This window comes from Rhinolophus ferrumequinum, chromosome 11, assembly GCF_004115265.2.
Source record: "Rhinolophus ferrumequinum isolate MPI-CBG mRhiFer1 chromosome 11, mRhiFer1_v1.p, whole genome shotgun sequence".
Classification (NCBI taxonomy): Eukaryota; Metazoa; Chordata; class Mammalia; order Chiroptera; family Rhinolophidae; genus Rhinolophus; species Rhinolophus ferrumequinum.
This window is the reverse complement of record NC_046294.1, coordinates 29,572,392-29,593,888: the sequence shown is the minus strand read 5'-3', so window position 1 is coordinate 29,593,888 and position 21,497 is coordinate 29,572,392. Positions and strand designations below refer to the sequence as shown.

The following is a 21,497-nucleotide window of genomic DNA, read 5'->3' as shown; positions in this document are numbered from 1 at the left end:
CCATCGCTTTATTCTAACCTCACTCTTGTCTTTCCCTTTCTATAATCCAACGCCCTCCTTAACATTGTAGCAGAAGTAAACTCTGTACACTATATACTCTCCAGGGTGTCCCTTTCTTGGAATTTTTGGAGTTGAAATCAAATGAGTGGACCATTCTCTAATGGGAGATTTAATCTGTTGAAAGCTATATTTCACCAGCATGGAGAAAGCCTGCCTTACACTGAGAGAAAAATAAATAAATAAGGCTCTGTAGACAAGGACAAAATGAAAGCTGGAGTGTCACTCCTGCTTGTGTTTGATCCTCTAGTGCTCATTGTTTCTGTCCTTAGTTTCCTTGAGCTCCTAATACCAACACCTCAGACCAATATCACTTTATGTTATTGATGCAAAACCCTAAAAGAATATTAGTAAAAGTAATTCAACAGCACATTAAATTAAAATTACACCATTTACAAGTTAAATTCATTATATGAATTCAAAGAGGCTGTTATTTTGGAAATTTGTCAACATAATAATATGTCAAAAGTTCAAAATTTTAAAAATACCCTTTTCAAAAATGCCAAAATTTTACCAGAATTCAATACTCTCTCTGATAAAAATATTTCCTAAAAGTAAAATAAATATATGCATTTTGTTACAATTTTAAAAACTTTAAGTATTTAAAAATGTAAACACCTTTCAAATCAAAACTTGAAATCATGTTTAATGGTAAGATCCAAGAAACATTCCGTTTAAAGTACATAGCAAAACAAGGATTTCTGCTATCCCTCAATTATTTATCATTGTTCTCAAAGCACAATTAGATATCAGAATGAACGTAGAAGTGTAACTGTTAGAAGAGAAGAAAAAAAACGCAAATAAAAGGAGCTCCTATTCTCCCAACATATATGTATTTGCAGATATTGTGGTTTCAATATAATCAAATCCTAAAGAATTAACTGAAAATAATTAGGAAAAAAACCCTAGATATCAAGGGAAATTCTATAAAATAAAAATAATGAATAAGAACAAGCTTAACAGATATTAAATTATATTTTAAAGCACAGTCACTAAAATTATTAGTATTGGCATAGCTGTAGACAAATAGCTGAAACGGGATATAAAAGAGAATCCATACAAAGTGCCAAATACATAAAAGAATGTAGGATGTACTAAAAATAGCTTTTCCAGTCAGTGGTGAAAAGATGGCTTTTTTACTAAATAATACTACTACTCATAATAATAATAATGGGATGACTGGTAACTAATTTAGAAGGAAAATAAGGTAAAAATTCCTTATGTCACATGTATAGTCTAGATGATTCAATAATTTTCATATTCAATGAGAATAAATATAGTAGAATGATGTCTGGATGATTGTTTATGATCATAGAATGGAGCATACTTTCTGAGAAAGATATTAACCCAGGAACCATAATGTAAAATAATTGATCTATATGAAATAAAATCTCCATATACTTAAAAATACCGTTAATAAAGCAAATAAATAAAGGGCAAATGAAAAAAAAATAAGACATATCTCAAAACCTTCTTGAGTTTTGAAATCTCAAAACTCTCTTGAAAACTCAAAAGAAAAAATTAACAAAATAAATTGTCATTTTACAAAACAAAGAAATGCAAATGGTCAAGAAAAGTAGGGAAAGATAGCCAATCCCAGTTATGATCAAGGGAATTCATATTTAAATTAGCCACCATTTTTTAACTATGAGCCTGGCAAGTTTAACAGTTTCAATAATGGTAGTGTGGGGAAAGAGGCACTATAGTGTTTTCTTTTCAGTGTATAAGATGGAACAAATGTTTGGAGGTCAATTTAGCAATGTCCACAAAAAGTTTAAATGAATATGTATTTTGACACAGTAATTACAGTTCTTGGAATGTAGCCTACATACATGCTTGCACAATTTCACGGAGATATACAATGTAGTTTGCTAAGGACTGAATGTTTGTGTCCCAACAAAACTCATACGTTGAAGCCTAAACTCCAATGAATGGTATTTGGAGTTGGGGCTTTGGGGATAGGAATAGGAAATGAGGCTGGAGCCCTCACTAATGGGATCAGTGACTTTATAAAAGAGACCCCAGAGAGCTCTGTCATCCCTTCTACCACATGAGGATACAGCAAGAAGACAGCCATGTTTGAACCAGAAAGTAGGTCCTCATCAGACACTGAAGTGCCAGTGCCTAGACCTTAGACTTCTTAGCCTCGAGATCTGTGAGAATATATTTCCATTGTTTATAGCCACCCAGTCTGTGATATTCTGTTATAGCAGCGCGGATAGACTAAGACATAAACATTGTTAGTTAAACCTTACATTAAAGGACTGGTCAATTAAATTATAGCAGATCCTTGTACACCTGAAACCTATGTAACTTTACTAAAAATTGTGGCCCCAATAAATTTTAATTTGAATAAATAAATAAATAAATAAATAAATAAATAAATAAATAAATTATAGCAGATCCAAAAAATAAGGTATGGAAGATTTCTGAATTATATTAACTTAAAGAAATGAACAGTATATACACCATGATTTTTTTCTGTGCTAAAAGTTCTATATGTTTACAGAAGCAAAGACGTTTTCTGATTTATTAACAAGAAATTAGTAAGAGCAGTTAATTTTGTGGGTGAGAAAAGGGATTTGAGGAATAAGATATAACGTTTTTACTTTTATCCTCTGGTACTTTTAGAATTTTGACCTTGATCCCTTTCCTATGTTAAAATTGGCCTTTGACCAATCCTGTAACTGATTCTTTTCAAATGAGCTCCAGGAAGAGAAATAAAGTTTTTCCCACCATCTGCGTCTCTCATTCATAAAGGCAAAGGGACTGGCTTAAAGGAAAGTAATGACATAATCTTAATATGTTAGTTCATTGCTCTCAACTGTTGCCCCTACCTTTCTCCAAGTCATGGTCATCTCTCACCGTAGATCAAGACAAATGTCTCCTAACTATTCGCTAACTTTCACCTCTCAGGCTTTTATCACAGACCCTCCCCTACGCAGAAGGCTGTCTTCACTTGTATGGCACCACTCACTCCTTTGCTTCAAACTTTCTAATGCCTTCCCATTTAATTTGAAATGCAAACTCTTTACAATTTCATGAAGTCTCTTCATGACCTGATGCCTGTCCATCTCTTCAAACTCATCCCCATCTGCTCTCCTCCCACTTCTTTGTGCTTTTACTCTTTGTTCCTAAAATATCCTATAGAGTTTCTCTCTCCTGGGGGCCTTGGAATTTGCTCTCCATCCTGCCTATAAAGGTTCCTGCCTGTGCTCTTCACATAGCCGACTTCTTTGCATCCTTTAGATCTCAACACAAATGTCACCTACTCAAAGAGGAGGTCCCTAAAGACCTTATATAAAGTAGAACCCACAGGCCTCACCAATCTCTAGGATATCATCGGTGGTTTCCTTTATACTATTTGTCATTATTAAATGATACCTCGTTTAGTTTGTTTACCTCTGCATTATCCATCTTCCATGTCAATTAGAATGCAAACTCTGTATGAGGGCAAAGCGATGTCAGTCTGGTTCTCTGCAGTACACCCACTCCCACCAACTGTGCCTAGCATAACAGAAACCTCCTAAAATATTTGTCAGAATAAATGTATGATAATTTTGTATTTAGAATAATGTCTACATGTGAGGGATGGAAGGTATCATCTGTCTGAGTGTGCTATTGAAAATGGGAAGAATGGATTGCAAAGGGTGGATGCAAAGATATACGGCATCTAAATGATAAATGCCACCAGAGTGAGCTGCCTTGTGTGAAGCTGATGTGAAATCCTGGGGGCAGTTGGCATCAGACAGGTGGAGAACATAAACAGAGCGGTCTAGTGTAGGGGCACACCTAGGCTGACCTGCTGCCTCTGCAGTTTACTATGTCACCATGGGTAAATTATCTACCTTCTTAAATTTACTTTCCTCATCTATCAACTGAAGATAATATGAGCCAAGTTTCAGTTTCATATCCAGTGTGGCAACTAATGAGCACATAGAAACAAAGCATTCAGCCAGGCAGCTGATGCACAGTAAGTACTCGGTAAGTACTGACGATTACTACCCCCACCACCCTTCCTCCTCCTTCCTCATCACCACTGTCATTACAGCAGCGTTGTGTCAGTACACTAACCTCAGCGTTCCACTGAAGGCACAAGCCACAAAGAGGCCAGGCAGTCCAGGCATTGTGGCAAATATCTCCATGACAAAGTATGGCATCAGCTGCAGAGGAGGCAAAAGAGAATAGGGTTAGTGGTGTCATCAGCAGTGTCTGAAAGGTGGGAATATAGCTTTTTAACAAAAGGAGGTGTAAAACATCAATCAATCAATAAACAATAGAGGAGTTTGCCTGGTTTTAGATGTTAGACACTAGCAAATGAGGTTATAAGCATTCCAATCCAGGGACCTGAGGTCCAGCTATAAGGGAGGAGGAGGGTAGGAAAGAGACAGTGAGGGTTAGGAAAAAGTGTTGGATAAACTTTAGAAGGTTCAGAAACTTTTAAACTTTGTCTTTTGTTGGCAATGTATGCTATCTTCTTGCCTGTTTACCCTTAAAGTTAGCAGTTAAACCCTAAAAACAAATGGTTAAAATAGGTCTTCAGGGAATAGAGATGTTATGGTTTTTCTAGTCTATAGCCCCATTTGCAGGAAAAAAGTCCCCATAGGACAGGGTGAGACAGTAGAAAATGTAGGGGAAGGGAAGGGAAATGACTGTTCCTCTTGAGCATATTCCCCATACGTAGTTTTTAAGAGTATGTTTCATGTAGTATAACAGGGGGATGTTGTTTAAGCTACGATGAGAAGAAATGAGCAGAAGCATTATAGAAACAAGGGTCATTTGGTTCAATTTGAGATGAAAGCATCATTAACCAACCTTCAGCCTTGCCCTACCTCCAGGCCTTGTCTTCAATGGCAAGCTGAGGTATCTTCTTCTTTACATGTTAACTCCCTCATAGTAAAATCTAACATGTGGTGATATTACCCAAGAGGAGAGGAAAGAAATCAAGTCTTTGGGGTATGGACAGTGGCTAGAGGTACAGGTAGAAAAGAGAAAGACCTCACATTACCTATCAATAGCCAGAAGCATGCTCATTTCAGCCATCCCTACAGGCCCCAAGGGAACATGTACCTGATCTGGTGCTGAGATGATGCCAGAAGTCCAAGGGTCACAGTTTTTGAAGTAGGCGTACATGATTAAGCCAGAGAAGACAGCACACACCAAAATGATCCAGAGACCCAACAAGTTAAAGTACAAAGCTCTAGAAAAGAACACATGGGTCTGTCTCTTGATAGCTTCTGTGCTATATTAAGTATGGGAGGTCATCACCAAAGATTCAAGATAAAGGATTTTGGCCTTTTGCTATAAAATACAATTCTACAGTCTTCAAGAATCATTGCATTTTATACTTTCGCTTTTTTTTTTTTTCTGGTTGGAAACATTATATTCTTAGACCGATTACGCAATTTGAGTGAAGTAGATTTTTAATGGAGTTCTTTTGAAATCAGGACTTTTTCTGCAAAGCCTCAATGTGTGGTGTGAGAGCTATTTTCTTAGAAGAAATTTCACATCACAATCACTCATATTATATAACTTCAAGTGATGTTCTCTACATTCAATTCATGAACCTGTCAAAAAGCCAGCATCTTTTCTTTTAGACGGATAAGGAGCTAAATGTAGACACACACAAATTTTGAAAATATTCACTTTGGAGATTAGTTCAGATGAAATTTAAGTTGATTTTTTTTAAGATGATAGAAAGTATGAAAAACCTAAGGTCATTTACCCATATTCTTTGGAGCAATTATTTTTATTCTACAAGACACAGATATGCTTAATTCCAATTTGAGTGTTTTTCCAGTAATCTATGGTTTTGTATTCATTACTGTCCTTTGAAAGTCAAAATGTTACTCATTTTCTTAATCTCAGGGAGTATTTGAAAGTAGACTGGCTTTACATTGGTCTAAGAGAATAAATAATCTCATTCTGGAGATAGTTGCAGAGGGGCAAGAAAGCAATGCGGGCCACTTTTTTGGATCCAGTCATTGTTTGAAGGGAAACAGATGCATCCGCGTTCAATTATGAGGACATATATTTATTTCAACGTCCCCTAAAACCGGTACCGTACAGGTGTATCTGACTTTCAAAAAAACCCTTAAAACAAAGTATTCATTTATAAAGCAAATACATTAAATAATTATCCCATTTATAAGTTTTTATTTTACATGATTTACATTAGAAAAGAATCTTATCTCAGAAGTTCCGTGGGAGTGTTCTAACAATGCTTATCTTTAAGTTTTATTTGTTTTTGTTTCGAGAGGCTTGAATTAGAGATAGTCATTTGGGAATACAACTGATACATAAAGTGATCAATTTCTATGCATGGCATTGGTTTTGCTCTTGCTATCCTTCCATTCAGGCAAAGTCTATTCAGCTATTTGATAAAGTGATGGTCATACATATGGGTTTGTTAATATTATTTATTGTAATAGAATATAAATATGTTACCAGGGAACTAATAGAATACTAAATAATGATTTTACTTCTTCCTTCTGATGTGTGTGAAACATATAAAGTAATATATTCTCTTTCAGAATTCAAGTTACAAAATGGCGAACTATATCCAGGCAATTATCTCTTATGTTCAGCCTAAATAAGAAACTGTGCATTGAAAGCATTTTAAAATCAGTTGAGGAAATATCCATAGTGACTGTTTCTCACTCTAAGAAAAATTGACGGTATCCTGACAAGTCAGGGGAGGCTGGCACTTTGGACAGCAGCAATGAGGATGAAATGCCCGTTTTACACACAATTCTAGTTTATTTCTACCAGTTTCGTGAAAGAATGCATACTTTTCATTTGTCCACATCCTAAAGTGTGGATGACTTGCTGGGCTTGGAAAAGACTAGACAAGCTGTGGGCCTGCTGGAGTCCTTCAGAGTAAGCAGGCCTGGCAAAGCTATCCTGGCAGGAGTTGGAGCGGCCTAAAGCTCCATTATGACCTGCCTCGTGACCTTGGGGTTTCTTATTTTTAAATCTCTCCTTGGAGATTTTAAAGGCATATCCATCCAAAGAAAAACAGTACTTGAAGAAACCACATGCTGAATCAAATAAGTGATAAGGGTCATCTCATCACAGAAACTGTAAGAAATATGTGCTATTCATCTCTGCATCACTAGCCACAGCACGTAATTTAACCTAGTGATTTCTCCAAAAATGGAGGCAGCAAATGATGGAGAGCAAAGGCAGACTGACATACGTTCAAACCCCAGCTCTACCACTCTGTTGCTGAGGTGGGAGTAGTAATTCCTGCCTCAAAATATAGTTGGAAAGGTAAATGAATCTTTCTGTTTCTGTTTTTCTTACACCCACCCACCCACACACACACACACACACACACGCATGCATTAGGAAGCATATAATAAGAATCCAATAAGGGCAGAGAAAACACAGACATGTCTCTTTATTAATAACTTACAGTTTGGCATGCTTTTCTGTTTTGCAAGAAATACATCGCTGGATGGTTGACTGATTAACTCCATAGATCCCGAGCCACGTAAAAGTTCCTCCCACTGAGATTGTCCAAAATGTGTGCCTCCTGAGAGGATCTACATCAAAGCTACAAAGCAAAGAGAAGTGAGTGAACAAATATATTCCTTTGATGCCCAGATGTAATTTTGGGTGATGAGGTCCCACAGCTAAATCTTTATACAACATGGAAAAGTAGCATTGGGCATACTCAAATATAGTCAGTCGAGATCCATTTGTTGACTGCTCTAATACATTGTGAAATCCACCAGCTTGGGCTGATCCTTGAATGAGAACTGTTAAGAAGCCCACAATCATGACAACCATCTGAAATGCATCTGTCCACACCACTGCTTTTAATCCACCCTGAAATAGAGAGAATAGATGTAAATTCTTAAAAATGAAGCCTGCAACTCTTCCAGTTCTACACAACCTGCCTGCTAATGGGATCTGTATTTTTCCTCCTTCCTTTCTTCCTTTCTATTCCTTCCTTCCTCCCTCCCTCCCTCTCCCTCCCTCTCTCCCTTCCATCCTTCCTTCCTTCCCTTCTTTCTTTTTTTTCAGCTTGGTTGCCGAACACCTTCTATGTGCCAAGTGCTATGTTAAGCATGTCAATAAAATTGTAAATGAAAGAGACAGATTTCTTGCTTAACTTCAGAGTTTATAATCTAGAGGGAGAAGCATATACTAGACAACAATATAGTTATTTACTTAAAATTGTGGAAAATTCTATTAAGAAAGACAGGGTACTATTGGAGCATATAGCAGGTAGTCCTGACCTCGTCTTGAGAAAGTGGCATTTGAGCTAAGCTCAGAAGAATGAGTAGTAATTTACCAGGTACAGAGGACAAAGAAGAAAGACGATATGCATGGCTGCCTGAAGAAATAAAAGAAGCTAGATTATACGGATTGAAGATTATATAGATAGAGTACCTAAAGGGAGGTTTCTGAATTTGCTAGAGGCCAGAACACACTGATTTTCACAAGGCTATGTAAATGATTTCTCAAGAGCAATAAGAGAGCTTTAGAGAGATTTATATGATGAAAGATATTATTTTGTTTGTTTCACAGTAGTTTCAGCAGTGGTTGTGGATTGCAAGGATCACAGAAGATCACAGAAGAAAAAGAGTTGAGAGAACAGCTCAGAGTTTATTTCAGCCACGTGCAAAATGATAGCAGTTTGAGGTAGGGTAGAGATAGAAAGAAGTTAGTGTATTTGAAAGATATTTGGGAGGTAAAATCAACATAGCTTGTGATTAATTGAATACATGTTATGAGGAAGTGAGGGAACTGAGGATAATCACCCAGGTCTAGCTTGGATAACTTGACTTCTTTTTGTAAAACTATTGACAGTGAATAAAGTTTGAAAAACTAAGATCGGAGAATACTTCCAGAGAAGAAAAGAACTAGGAAGGGATGATAGATTCTAGATTTTCATGGAAAAAGGGGTTTTAAGAGCTGAAAGATGGTCACATAGTGAAGTGAGCAGAGGAGAGTTTCAGGAGGATGGATCTAACAGAATACAGGATAGTGTGATTGGGCCAGAGGCTACAGCTGTGGTTATTAAACATGGCACCTCTTTAGAGTCACCTGGGGAATTAGAAAACAAACAAGCAAACGAAACAATATCTGAGCGCTATCACCAGAGAGTCTGAATAAGTTGAGGTCTGCAGTAAGACCCAGTTATCAGTGTTTTGTGAAAGTTACACAGGTGATTTCAATGAACAGTTATGGTTGAGAACACGTGGACAAGAAGAAAAGAAGAAAGAAAGAGGCTGCTAGAATCCCTTAGGACCATCGTGAAGCTGGAATGAGGAAACTGGTAAAGATTAAATGAAGAGATATATTTAAAAGTGCTTTGAAAATGAATAGCACTATGAGAATAAAAGGACAGGGTATTTTTAACATGAATAATAGAATTATTTTCCTCAGTTACTCCTCCAGAGTGTCAAAGTCTTCTGTGAAAAGATGACAGCCTTCATCTTCATCTTGAGAAGAAAGATGATATTGGGGCTGTCCCAGCATTATTTTTTTAATTAAAATCAAAACTCAAAGAAAAAAAGACATTAAAGTTCCTGCCAGAGACATTGTATTTGTATATTCTGTTCAAATCCTGATTTGAGAAATAATCAATTTCTTACTTCCCACCTCACAAATAGGGGCATTTTGACTTTCCTTTAAAGACAATAAGCGTTCCAAATATCAACATCGTATTTTAGTAATATGAAGACTAACTGTCAAAGACCTCAGTTTTCAGAGACTACTTCACATTAGGTATGCAAAAACAAGCATAAACCTGAACTTCACCTAGACATGAGGCAAGAGAACAAACCACTTTATCAAATGCTCATTGAAAGACAGATTATAGCCACCATACAAACTGCTCTGACTCTGACTCCTTCATACAGTGAGACACACCCCCACACACACCACTGATCTATAACCCTGATTGTGCCCTGAGTGTCACTTAAATATTTAATCAGTCCGTGTTGTTTTGGATCTAGTGCTTACTTCACTAGATTGCAAACCCCTGGATGGCAGAATCACTTCTTATTTTTTTAAATCTCTTCCACTGGTTATCTTAGGCTGTGCGTCCACAGGATGCTCAGTGCAAAAGGACTGCAACATGAGCAAAAGTGTTAGATAAATAAGCCACCATTTTGGTGTGACATTGAAGCTTCTAACCTGGCTAGAGAGAGGAGAAATGGAACAGAGGTGCAAAGAGAAGAGATTAGATGGGTGGATTTATTCACATAGTGAAAGTTTTCCAACATTAGGCTAAGAAGTTTATACTTTGCCCTATAAGTAATTGGAAGCAAAAATAGAATTAGGTCAAATGACATGAAGAAAAATAGATGTTTTAAGAAGATGAATCTGACAGAGACGTACAGAGGAGAGAAGAACTGAAACCAATTAAGAGGTAATAAATTTGGTTCATTTTAGCTTATTGTGATTATTAAAATATCCGGACTTGTTTCTGACATCTTACTTTTTGGTTTCTATTTGTTCTACTTCCCCTAGGCTTTTTTCTCTTTTCTTCTCTTGCTTAAATCAATTAAGGTTTTGTTTTGTTTTAATTCTATTTTCCTTTTTGACCAGTTTATTTAAATGGGTTCCTTTGAAATTTTGCCATGAAATTATTAATTTAGACTCTAAATTTAAGAAAAGTCAATTCAAGGATTATGAAATCTTTATGTCTGATTATTCTCTTCCTGATTGTACATTATGTTGTTGCACCATTAAGAGTTATTCCTTTTCTTAATCCCAAAATTACATATAATAGTAACAATTATTATATTTTATATTATGAATTATCATATATAACATATAATTCAGTATTATATAAATTATACTATGCTATAAATTTATTAATATTATTGTCATTAAACATCAAAAATTGTATTGACCAGACTTACTAAACGTTGATTATTTTATTATCTTATCATTACTTCTTCCATCTAAAACTGGATAATTTTTCTTCTTCCCACAGCACTTCCTCTAGGTTTTTTTCAAGGGAAGATATACTAGTGGTAAATTATCTTGGTTCTTGACAGTCAGCTCCTGAAATATAGTTTTGCTGAATACACAATTATAGGTTGACAATTGTTTTATTTCAACAGTTTGAAGATGTGATTCCACTGTTTCTGACTTCCGTTATTGTTGCTAAGAAGTCTGCTTTTAGTGTCCCTAGCAATGCACCTAGTTTATCATTCTATGGGCAGGTAACTCAGAACAACTAATCTGTCAGATAAGGCCAGATGCTTAAGGAGCAGGAGCCTATTTTTAGCCTAGGGAGATGTGTGTCTGGAATAGAATGGTATGGTAGTGAGAATGGAATGGAAACAAATTAAGATAAAACTCTGTGGGGCAAACAAACAGTGGGGTTTCCAAGTATGAAAAAAGAGAATTAAGGACATCATGACATATGTTAAAAGAGTAGGTAGAATGCATATGATGCCAAAATACACATATGGTCTGCTATATGATAATATATCAAGTACTTTACTTTTGTCTATAGAGGAGGAAAGAAAATGCAACTATCTGGGAACCATTGCCACATTCTTAACTGGTTACTTACAGCCTCCGTATATGGTGCCAATAATTCAGAAGAATAAAGATTTCCATTGCAGGACATGCCAAATAATAGGTGCTCAGTGAATGTTTGTTGAACTAAACTAATTGTAACAAGTATATAAATATGTTGCTAATACCACCTAGGTTCCTTGATTAAAAACTGAGCATGTGTAAAGACAAATGTTAAATGTAATCTAAGCTTATCCATAAATAAGAGACAAAAATGCAATCTGTGGAACACTCAGGTTTATAAAATACCAGCCATCCTTGATCAGCCATACATGAATTTTGTATTTCTCAACCAGTAGACAGTGGTTTATAATCACTATTAATGAGCTTTTTTTTTTTTTTTTCTCAGAAGTTGCATCTGGTCACCTAATCCTCTGATCAAGGAGATAATCTTTCATTAAATCTTCTCTTAGCTGTGGCTTTCTCGAATGAGCTCAGAATCTAAATTCCACTAATGGTTGATACTAAAAATAATTTCAAATAAAACAACAGCACCTATCTCAGTAAACTGTAACAGATAAGCCAGCATACTTCTATTTAATTTTGGAAGAGCAATTTCTGCTATATTTAGATGCCCTGTTTTTGGAGATTTGCCCTTATCCCATATTAGGAGATAGTGCTAAATCCTTTTTCACAGCTAGATACATACCAGAGTGCAGTAGAATGTGCAAACAATTCCTGTTGCAAACACAGAGCCCCAGAGATCAAACCCAGTCACTACAAAAGGAAAAAAAGGTATTTAAAAAAAAGTTTATTTGACGAAAGTAAAAGAACAAGCTTTATAAGGAAAAAGTCACAATACTTTTGTCAGTGTTCTTTGTGGAAAAATGAAAATCAAATTAGAATTTTCTCTTATTAAATTTTCTCATCTCTGATAACAATTATTTTATTATATTATTATACCTCAACACAGCCCATAAATTTCATATAATGTTAAAAGCCAAATTTTTCCTCCTAAAACTCTGGAGCTCCCAAACTTTACATCAGTTATTTGTGTTTGTTTTTTTCCTTAACAAAGTTAGTCTGAGTACTTTGAAACCAATTAAACATCAGCCATGAACTGATATTTCTAAATATAAGTAGGTAGCATGATTAAATTAAATACTGAGGACTTCCAATATTATAGGAATCATTAGGAAATTTATTTCACTGTTATTTTCCTTTTTGTTTCCAGGTTTCTATTCTCTCAAAAGGGTCAAGTATAAATCTTGAAATAATTACTACAAGCACCTTTTATTATTGTACTCGGATTATCTGCTTTATGAAACCACTAAGAAATCCCATATATTATAGGTGACCTTACTTAGAGGTTGTGCATATACAATACCAAAACTGCCATCATTAGTGATTAAAAAACAAAACAAACAAACAACAATCAAGCTGGGTGTTTCAAACCATATGGGCAAAATCAAGTAACTGATTGTTTGCAATACTTTCAATGTTCAATTTTCAGAGCTTTATGTTGTGACTCCTACAGTAATTCAGAACACCCTAAACACAAAAATGTCTCCCCCAGATGCTTTATGTATATTTCTCAAGGTGAGACTGTAGCTCCCTCATCCCCCCAAAAAATGGTGGAATATACCCAAGAATGTTGATAACTCACCTTGATTGAGCGCCAAAGCAGGAGCGTACACCACCACCCCTGTGTAGAGAATCTGGTGGAAAAATCAGAACTAGGTGAATAGTGAGAAAAATGACAGGAAAAGAAAGCTGCCTAGGAGGTTCTTTATGGAACTTAGAGATGCATTTCCTTCAATGTGTTCATCAAACATTTCATTCCCATCCACTCTAATTTTGAATTTGTTGACCACTGTAACTGTAGTTTGCAGCAGGCATATAAGCATTAGATGGACGAAGGGGTTGGGCTTTTAAAATGGTTGTAAATTTTGAGACTTTATGGCCAGATTTGGTATATTTAAGAAGGATAGAAAAATAAGCTTCAAATTAAGTTTTTGATTCACCCTCCCTCTACTCCTCTTCCTCCATGCACATGTCACAATGACACAAATACATTTTTAGCAGTCTGGTGGAATACAGATTTTAGAGTGGAGATCAAATGCATCTGTGAGGACAGTACTATGCAGAGAATACTAACAACACAGGTGATCAAAACAATGAGTATACTTTCTAACTTCCAGAATTACAACCACTACATTGATGGAAATGGGTGCAGTCGCGTTTTATTTCAAATGGAATTTCATCACTTAGAGATTCATGGAAAGGTTTTAAAAGGCAAATACCTATGGACAGGTCAAGGAGCATTGTTTTCCTCCTTTTCTCTCTCAAATCCTTCAATCAGTGAGTGGGAGTTTTGATTAAGAAATGGGAAGAAGTTTACCTTTTAGCAGAAAGCACTTCATGAGTCATAGGAAACACACTAATGGTGGGCCACAGGCAACCTTGAGGCGACATGAGGACACCCCAGAGCTTGGGACGTAGGAGAGGAGTACAGAAGGGGAAAGTGGGAGTATTGGTTTGGAATAATTGCCTTAAAATGATTTTCCGCAGAACGGGTATTTCTGGTTCAACTCAGTTAATTAGTGAGAAAAAAAAAGAAAGAAAGAAAAATCAGTTAACAGGCCATTTAATATCTTCATACCAAAGTGACTTGTACCGTTTAAATAAGAGTTGAAATAAATTTTAAAAATGTTTTCCTCCCTTTGTGATTTATGATATACATTGGTTTCTTATTATTTGTCCATATGTATATGGGGTATGTGCAATGTCCAACTCTTGATGTAATCACATATCTCGAAAGTACAATCTTTGGAAGAAAGCACTTTCTTAGTATTAAGTCTCTCCTTTAACCGACTTACTACTCCCTGAAATAAATCCGTATCTCATCACCCCACATTTCCACATCGGCCACAGTCCTTTACCCTTACCGTCTGCACAATGTAGATGACGGTTGCTGCATAGCGAACTGGTTTGTTGAATCGTAGTTGTAAATACTAGAAAGAACAGAGAGAACATGTAGAGTCAGCAAGGTTTACATAAGAGCTACTAAGGTTCTCATTTTCTTGGTATTTCTCTGGGTTTAGTGCTTTGGCCTTAAAATGTGATTTTAGGCTCTATATACTTGGGAGAACAGGACAAAACGATGGATTGTTTAAAGTCAAAAATATATTAAAGCTCAATTCTAGCTCAAGTTTCTCATGATGGTCAGAGAAGATAAATGGGTTACACGAATAAAAATGCAGGTCTTCTGGCTTCCTACCCAGGGATCTTCCTAGTGGATGTACTAAAGCCGTAGTTTCCCTTTTTATCCCGACACCCCCCAAATTGACTTCAGTCCTTCATTTCACCTTTCCCACGTTACTGCAGTAGCTCCCTAATTGATCTCCCAAATGCCAGTTCTTTCCACTCATTCCATCAATCACACATCACCCACATTTGTTCTCCTAAACAGAACTCTGATCATGTCACTCTTTATCTCAAAAACTTCACTATTACTCCATCGTTGACATAAAGTGCGCATCCCAGGCGTGATATTCTAAACCCTCTACTGTCTGATCCATGTTCTTCCTATCTCAAGTCAAACTAGAGACAGTATGGAGGAAAAAGAAAAAAAAAAAAGCTGGATCAGAAGTAAGACTCCTTGAATTCTAGTTTGAACTTTGCCACTATCTTACTCTTTAATCTAAGCCTGTTTCTCATCCATGAAATAAGAGAGACTATTTCAACTGCATAATTCTACATCTGAAAGAATATATTCACTCATTCTTTCAGTGTATTCACTCACTTATTCAGGGGTATTACTATAGTCAAAAATAATATGAAGTTTCAACAGAAACGTTGCACGCTTCTGGTCTTCACCAGAAGACCAGAATAATTGACCATCATTACGTCTGATATTTTCAAAACACCAAACCTGATCTTTTCCATCTTAGGGAACAGCAAGTCCTCTTTTCATGTTGCTTCAAGCCCAAATAACGTGATGCCCTCTTTACTCTTCTCTTTCTCTCACTGCACACATCCAGTTTATAAAATAATCCCGGTGATCACCTCCCACTTTCAAAATACATCCACGTTCATCAACTTCTCTGTTGCCACTCTGATACTGTCATGTCTTACCTAGCAATAGCTTCCTAACTAGATCCCTTAGCATCAAAACCCTACAATCATTCTCAATATCCAGCTAGTATCATGCTCAAAATACAAATCAGATCACGTCATTCCTCTGCCCAAACACTGTAAGGACCCATCTCACAGAGAGTAAAATCCAGTCCTTACAATGACCTAAAAGGCTTCCTAACACTGTTTCAGACCTTAAAAGACCCTATACGTCCATTTCCCAACAAACATTTTGTAACACTATTCACTATGCTAAAAAATAATATTGAATAATGATATACCTGCACATCTAATTTCTCAAAATTTAAATATAACTACTACAATACTACAAATGTAATTTAAAGAAAAATTAAAAGGAAAGTAATTTACCAAACCAAAAACAAAAGTAATCTATAATGCTTAAAACCACAATAAAAGAAGATATAGAGAAGTGGTACCTTGCGCATTGTTACAATGAAAAAATTTGGATTAAAGCGAAGTAAGTGATTCAGAAACCATTTAGTTTAAGAAGTCCAAGGAAAATGAGAGCGCAGGTAGACACCAGCCTCTAAAGTAGTGTTAAGAGTAAATAATAACAGACTGGATTTATTAGTGTATGATAAGAGAAATAAGGAAATAACATTAACAGAAGTGGAGACAGCATGATGAGACTAATTATGAACTGTCCAAGTGGAGATAATGAAAATATATGATATTGCAAATGAGCTGAGACTAATTTATAATTTGAGGGTGAGAACAAGTCCTTATGCGTTAGCATGGGACAGGATAGTGATAAAGTAGCACAGATGGCGTATCTTAGTCTTGAAATCCCACTGAATACAAAGCATTTAAATCAGTTGCCTATTGCTGTAGAATACATATCACAAAACTCATGGGTTTAAAAATCAAGGATTTATTATTTCTCATAATTTTGAAAATTGGCTGGGTGATTCCTCTACTTGTTTCCCCAGAATTCTTGTTTGGTTGCAATCATCTGGAAGATCAGCTGGGTGAGAAGGTCCAAAATGGCCTCACTAGCACATCGGGTTGTTGATGTTGGTTGTTGGCTAGGGTGCCTTGTTTTCCTCTATGTTTCTACTTATGCTCCAGAAGCTAACCCAACTGGACCAGCTACCTGACATGGCGGTATCAGGACAGCATTCTAGAAGAGAATGGCTGAAGCTATGAGCCTCATGAGGCTTAGGTTCCACACATCACTGTTGCCACATTCTGTTGGCCAAAACACATCACAAGTCCAATTCAGATTCAAGGGGTGGGGAAACAGATTCTACTTCTTTCAGTCTTTAGTACTTAAAAAGAACCTGGAAAGAATTTCTATGGATAGGTAACAGGGAATGATGAATGAACAAAGAAACATAAATTCAAGCTTCAATAGAGAGACTGAGTTGTAGTATAAATTTGGAGACACTAAAAAAACAATAATAATGTAAAATTTATGTAGCATTTACCAGGCTGTTAAAAGTATTTGCATATAATATCTCTTTTACTCCTCATAGACATCCTTTGAGACAGGTTTTTTATTATGACTATTTTACATATGTCAAAATCAGATACAGAGGAGTTAAGTAATTTTGCCAAAGGTATACAGCTAGCAAGTGGCAGAGGTAGCATTCAAAGCCAAATAGAGTCTATAGTCTATGCTTTTAACTTTTGTCACACTGCCAATTCTTATAAAGCAAGAGGCAATCTCAAAAATATCCCCATATGTACTTTTCATAATCTTGATTTCTTATCAGTAGGATATGAAAAAATAAAAAGTATATAGAGGAGGCAGCAAAGTTTGTAAACTACATTCACATATTATAATGCCATCCTAAAGGCATTCTGATATATAGATATATTTTAAAACAAGAGGGAATTAGCTTCTTCGACACATGTTTGTCCCATGAAGACCCTGTTATTATAAATGTTTTTCTATATCTGAGCTAATTTAGTAATTACAAAGAAGTCTCAAACCTCCTCAGTTACATGTTTGCAGTTGGTTTAATGCAGTAACTGAACCACTTGACTGAAACCAGTTACAGCCAAGTAGGTATTAAGCAGCACATATGGAATAGATGGATTGCATAGTAAATTTTTTAATAATTTCAAGACAATGTTTTTATTTCATTTTAATTTGGGAAAAATATATGAATTTATAGTGTGTGTATAACTTCTTATTTTAAAAAGTTAATATTACTAAGTGGCAAACTACTGCAAATTTTATTTGCAGTAGGTGTTGAGCATGGGGGCATTCAAAAATTATTAAACCCACAGGACAATTATTCATTATATAGGTGTGTCCTACACACTGCAAGATATCTGGTGCCCCTGCCCCTGCTTCCTAAATTCCAGCACTGCCCCCCAATCATTGGGACAATCAAATTGCCCACAAATATCCAAAGCACTCCCTCTGTCTGACAGCACACCCACTGGAAATGGTACCCTGTATAATTGGGCTTTCCCACCTCTTTGATCCCATCTTTCACTTCTATCCTTGACTCACTCTTCTCCAAGCACATGGATACCTTTGCTTTCCTTCAAACATGCCAATTACACTCTTTTAGGGCCTTTGCTTCTGTGGCTACTTCAGCCTGGGATGTTCTTCCCTCATATGGTGTAATCTCTTGCTTTCCCCAGGTCTCCTCTTAACTGCCTTATTATCATTGAAACCTGACTTAGCCACTCTGTGTGAATTCTTGACATTCTCCACCCACACCAGCACTCCTTTTCTCTACCTTATCCTATTTACTTTTTCTCTATTGTATTTAGTAAGACAGGATAGGACAGTGATTCAGCATATGAATCTAAAGCTAGACTGATCAGGTTGGAAAAATTGCCAATTGCTAGCTGTGTGACATTGAGCAAATTGATTCACTCTATGTGCCTCAGTTTCCTAGTCTGTTAAATGGGGCTGATAGTGATAGTACCTATCATAAAGATTATTTTAAGGCCCAATGGGTTACCACATGTAAAGTACTTAGAGCAGTACTCCACAAACAGTTAAGCAGCTTACACATTTCTGTTGTATACTATGCTTACTGACTACCCTTCTCTGCCATAAAGTAAGCTCCATGAGGACAGCGATTTGGTCCAGTGTTTTATCTCCGGGGCCTAGAAGTGTGCCTAGAACATAGTAGATGTTCTTAATGAATATCTATTGAAGGGACAGTTAGTGGTAAAAATGATTTTTCACATTTGGGTATTTTTTTAATAATTAAAAAGCTGTTTCACACTTAACTAAACCTTCATGAAAGAGGGAAGTTATTATTTTCTGTGTGAAAACTGGAGCTGATAAATGTTAAGTTTCACAACGTTATCCTGCTCTTAAGCAATGAATTTTCAAATTGAACTTGCATTTTCTGACTCTATAATCTCTCTCTCTCTCTCTCTCTCTCTCTCTCTCTCTCTCTCTCTCTCTATCTCTCTCTCCCCCCCTCCCCCAGTTACTTAGGCAATTCTTTTTAAACTGTTAGCAATGCCTTTGGGATTCAAATTTAATAGGTGAATGGAAAAACCTAAAATATATTTATATTTTAGAAGTACACTAATGAACAACGGGGGTATGTGTACATCTATTTTAAGACTCAGCATACATTTCATCATTTTTCTCTTGAATCTCTATCCCAGGTAGTAGCTGTTGTTTGACCCAATCCTTGATTACATTCCTTTGGGGGGAGAGAAGGTTGGATCATCTGTGGAATCATAAGTTCTAAAACCTGCCAGAAAATATTCATTTGCCTGAATGCCTTTTGAAGTCTAGAGTAATTCTTTATAATCATTTAGCTTACAGAATTAAAAACAAAGAAACAGGTCCAGTAAGAGTCCCTTTTTATGACTTAGTAGTAGAGATGATGTTGGATAAGAAAAATAAGCATCTTTTTCATAGAAACTGATTAATAATCACACTTAAATATTGGACATGCAAATTCATATTTTAACGTGATATTTTTCTTGAGAATTGTAGCAGAGTCAAAACACTGCTGAAACATTTTTCAAATACTTGGAAATATTTCAAAATACTGAAACTTTTTTTTCTCTCATTAAAATATTCCCCATGTTTGTATCATTTAGCAATTCTTTCCCGTTAAAATATTTTCTAGTTTTTCAAAAACATCACCATTTACCCATTAAAAATTGGAGCATAGTAGTAATTTGTATTAAAGTGCTCAACTCTACTATCTGAGGAAAGAGAGATAAACAAAAGGGATTCTCAGGAAGCTTTATCCAGTGTACATCCATGACTAAGTCATTTATCTGTACTATGTCTGTTTTCTACCTGGAAAATGGCAATATGCATGGTGTATTTCCTGCATGCTTTTCAGAGTGATGTTAATGATATCACCAATAATAATATCTTCAGCTTTTTTTTATTGAAAAAATCTTACAAGTTAAGCAATGCATTAGGTGTGTACATACAGGTTCTCATTTATTCATTGAAATAGTCTCATGCGGTTGACATCATTATTTCCATTCTACAGATGAAAGAACAGGTGCATCTATATACAAAGCTTAAGCTTTTCCCAAAAGTTTATATTAAATATATATTAAATATATATAATATTAAATATATATTAAATATATAATACTTAACATATTAAGTATTATAATACTGTAATAAAATACTATTTTCCAATAACACTATAAATAAAAAATATAAATAAATATATTATTTATTTTAAAAATATAAATAAAAATTTAAAAAAAAAAAATATTATTTCCCAATAATATTGTTCTCTTATGATATGTAATTGTCCTGAAAACAAGTGAGTGTTCTTCATTTACCATGTGTTATCACCAAGAGGATGTATATTATTAGAGAAACAAAAAGCAAGAATAATAATAATAATAAACAAATTGTTCAAGCGAAGACAAAACGGCAACTCCTCCCAAAGTAAAGAATAAGGGAATACTTGTCTTACCTCATAAGTGCTCGTGATGCCAGATCTGTAGAATACAGGCAGAAAGAGCTCTGATGTGAAGACGATGACAAAAGTATATGCAATGAAGAAGAGCACGAAGGAAGCCCCAAAGCGGTAGACCTCGGAAGGGGCCCCCAAGACAGTGACAGCTGACATGAAGCTGGCTGTCAGAGACAACGCCACGGGGCCAAAGCTCATTTGCCTTCCTCCGACCAGGAACTCCCTTGAAGTCGCCTTTTTTCTCTCCTTAATAGCAAAAAACACCCCAATTCCAGAGGAAATGACAAAGAGGGCTGCAAATACGACATAATCCCAAGCCGAAAAGTTCTTCACCTCCATGCTGAGAAGTATGGCACCAGCAAGCGGCTTTCAACCAGATCTCAGGGAAAAGTTGTTTCCAAAAGCAAAGCTCAGCTCAGCAAATGCTTGGCTGAGAGGAGACTGATTCTGTGAAGAGGATGATGACCACAGGCTTTGTGGATCTCCAGACACCAAGTTGTACTCAGAAATGATCTCAAAAGTTGACTACAGAGAGAAATCTAGTATTGGTACCAACAAATGAGAACTTGAAATCTGACCCTAACTAGGAGCTGTCTGTTGCTCTACTCAAGCATATGCCACAGAGAAGGAATTCAGATGTGTTCTGAAATTAATAACCACTGGGGGTGGAATGGACTTGCCAGATAACATGCTCTTTTATCTCTTAGATTTTTTTTTTTTAACTTAAGGTTAAACATTACTGGGAAACAGAAGTGATAGAATTAACCACCTCAGCATTTTAAATTAGTGAAATGGAATCTGTAAAATGCAAACACAACCCTCTGTGGTGTCTTTCTCCTGTGTAGGGGAGGGTGGAGGATGTGGACCTGTGATTGCCTGAGGCAGTGGGTTTGGAGGGAAAGGAGATGAGAA

General features: G+C 36.0%; 1 protein-coding gene across 1 annotated transcript in view; it reads right to left on the bottom strand.

Moving 5' to 3' along the window:
• Positions 1-21,234, bottom strand: part of SLC5A12 (solute carrier family 5 member 12) — a 38,747-nt gene extending 17,513 nt beyond the window's left edge. The window contains exons 1-8 of the mRNA XM_033118823.1: positions 20,586-21,234; positions 14,496-14,561; positions 13,214-13,265; positions 12,257-12,324; positions 7,736-7,890; positions 7,475-7,615; positions 5,128-5,257; positions 4,132-4,220 (exon numbers count right to left, since the gene is read on the bottom strand). Coding sequence (XP_032974714.1) covers positions 4,132-4,220; positions 5,128-5,257; positions 7,475-7,615; positions 7,736-7,890; positions 12,257-12,324; positions 13,214-13,265; positions 14,496-14,561; positions 20,586-20,924 — 1,040 coding nt within the window. The 5' untranslated portion in view covers positions 20,925-21,234. The remainder of the gene's footprint in view (positions 1-4,131; positions 4,221-5,127; positions 5,258-7,474; positions 7,616-7,735; positions 7,891-12,256; positions 12,325-13,213; positions 13,266-14,495; positions 14,562-20,585) is intronic.
• Positions 21,235-21,497: the final 263 nt, after the last annotated feature.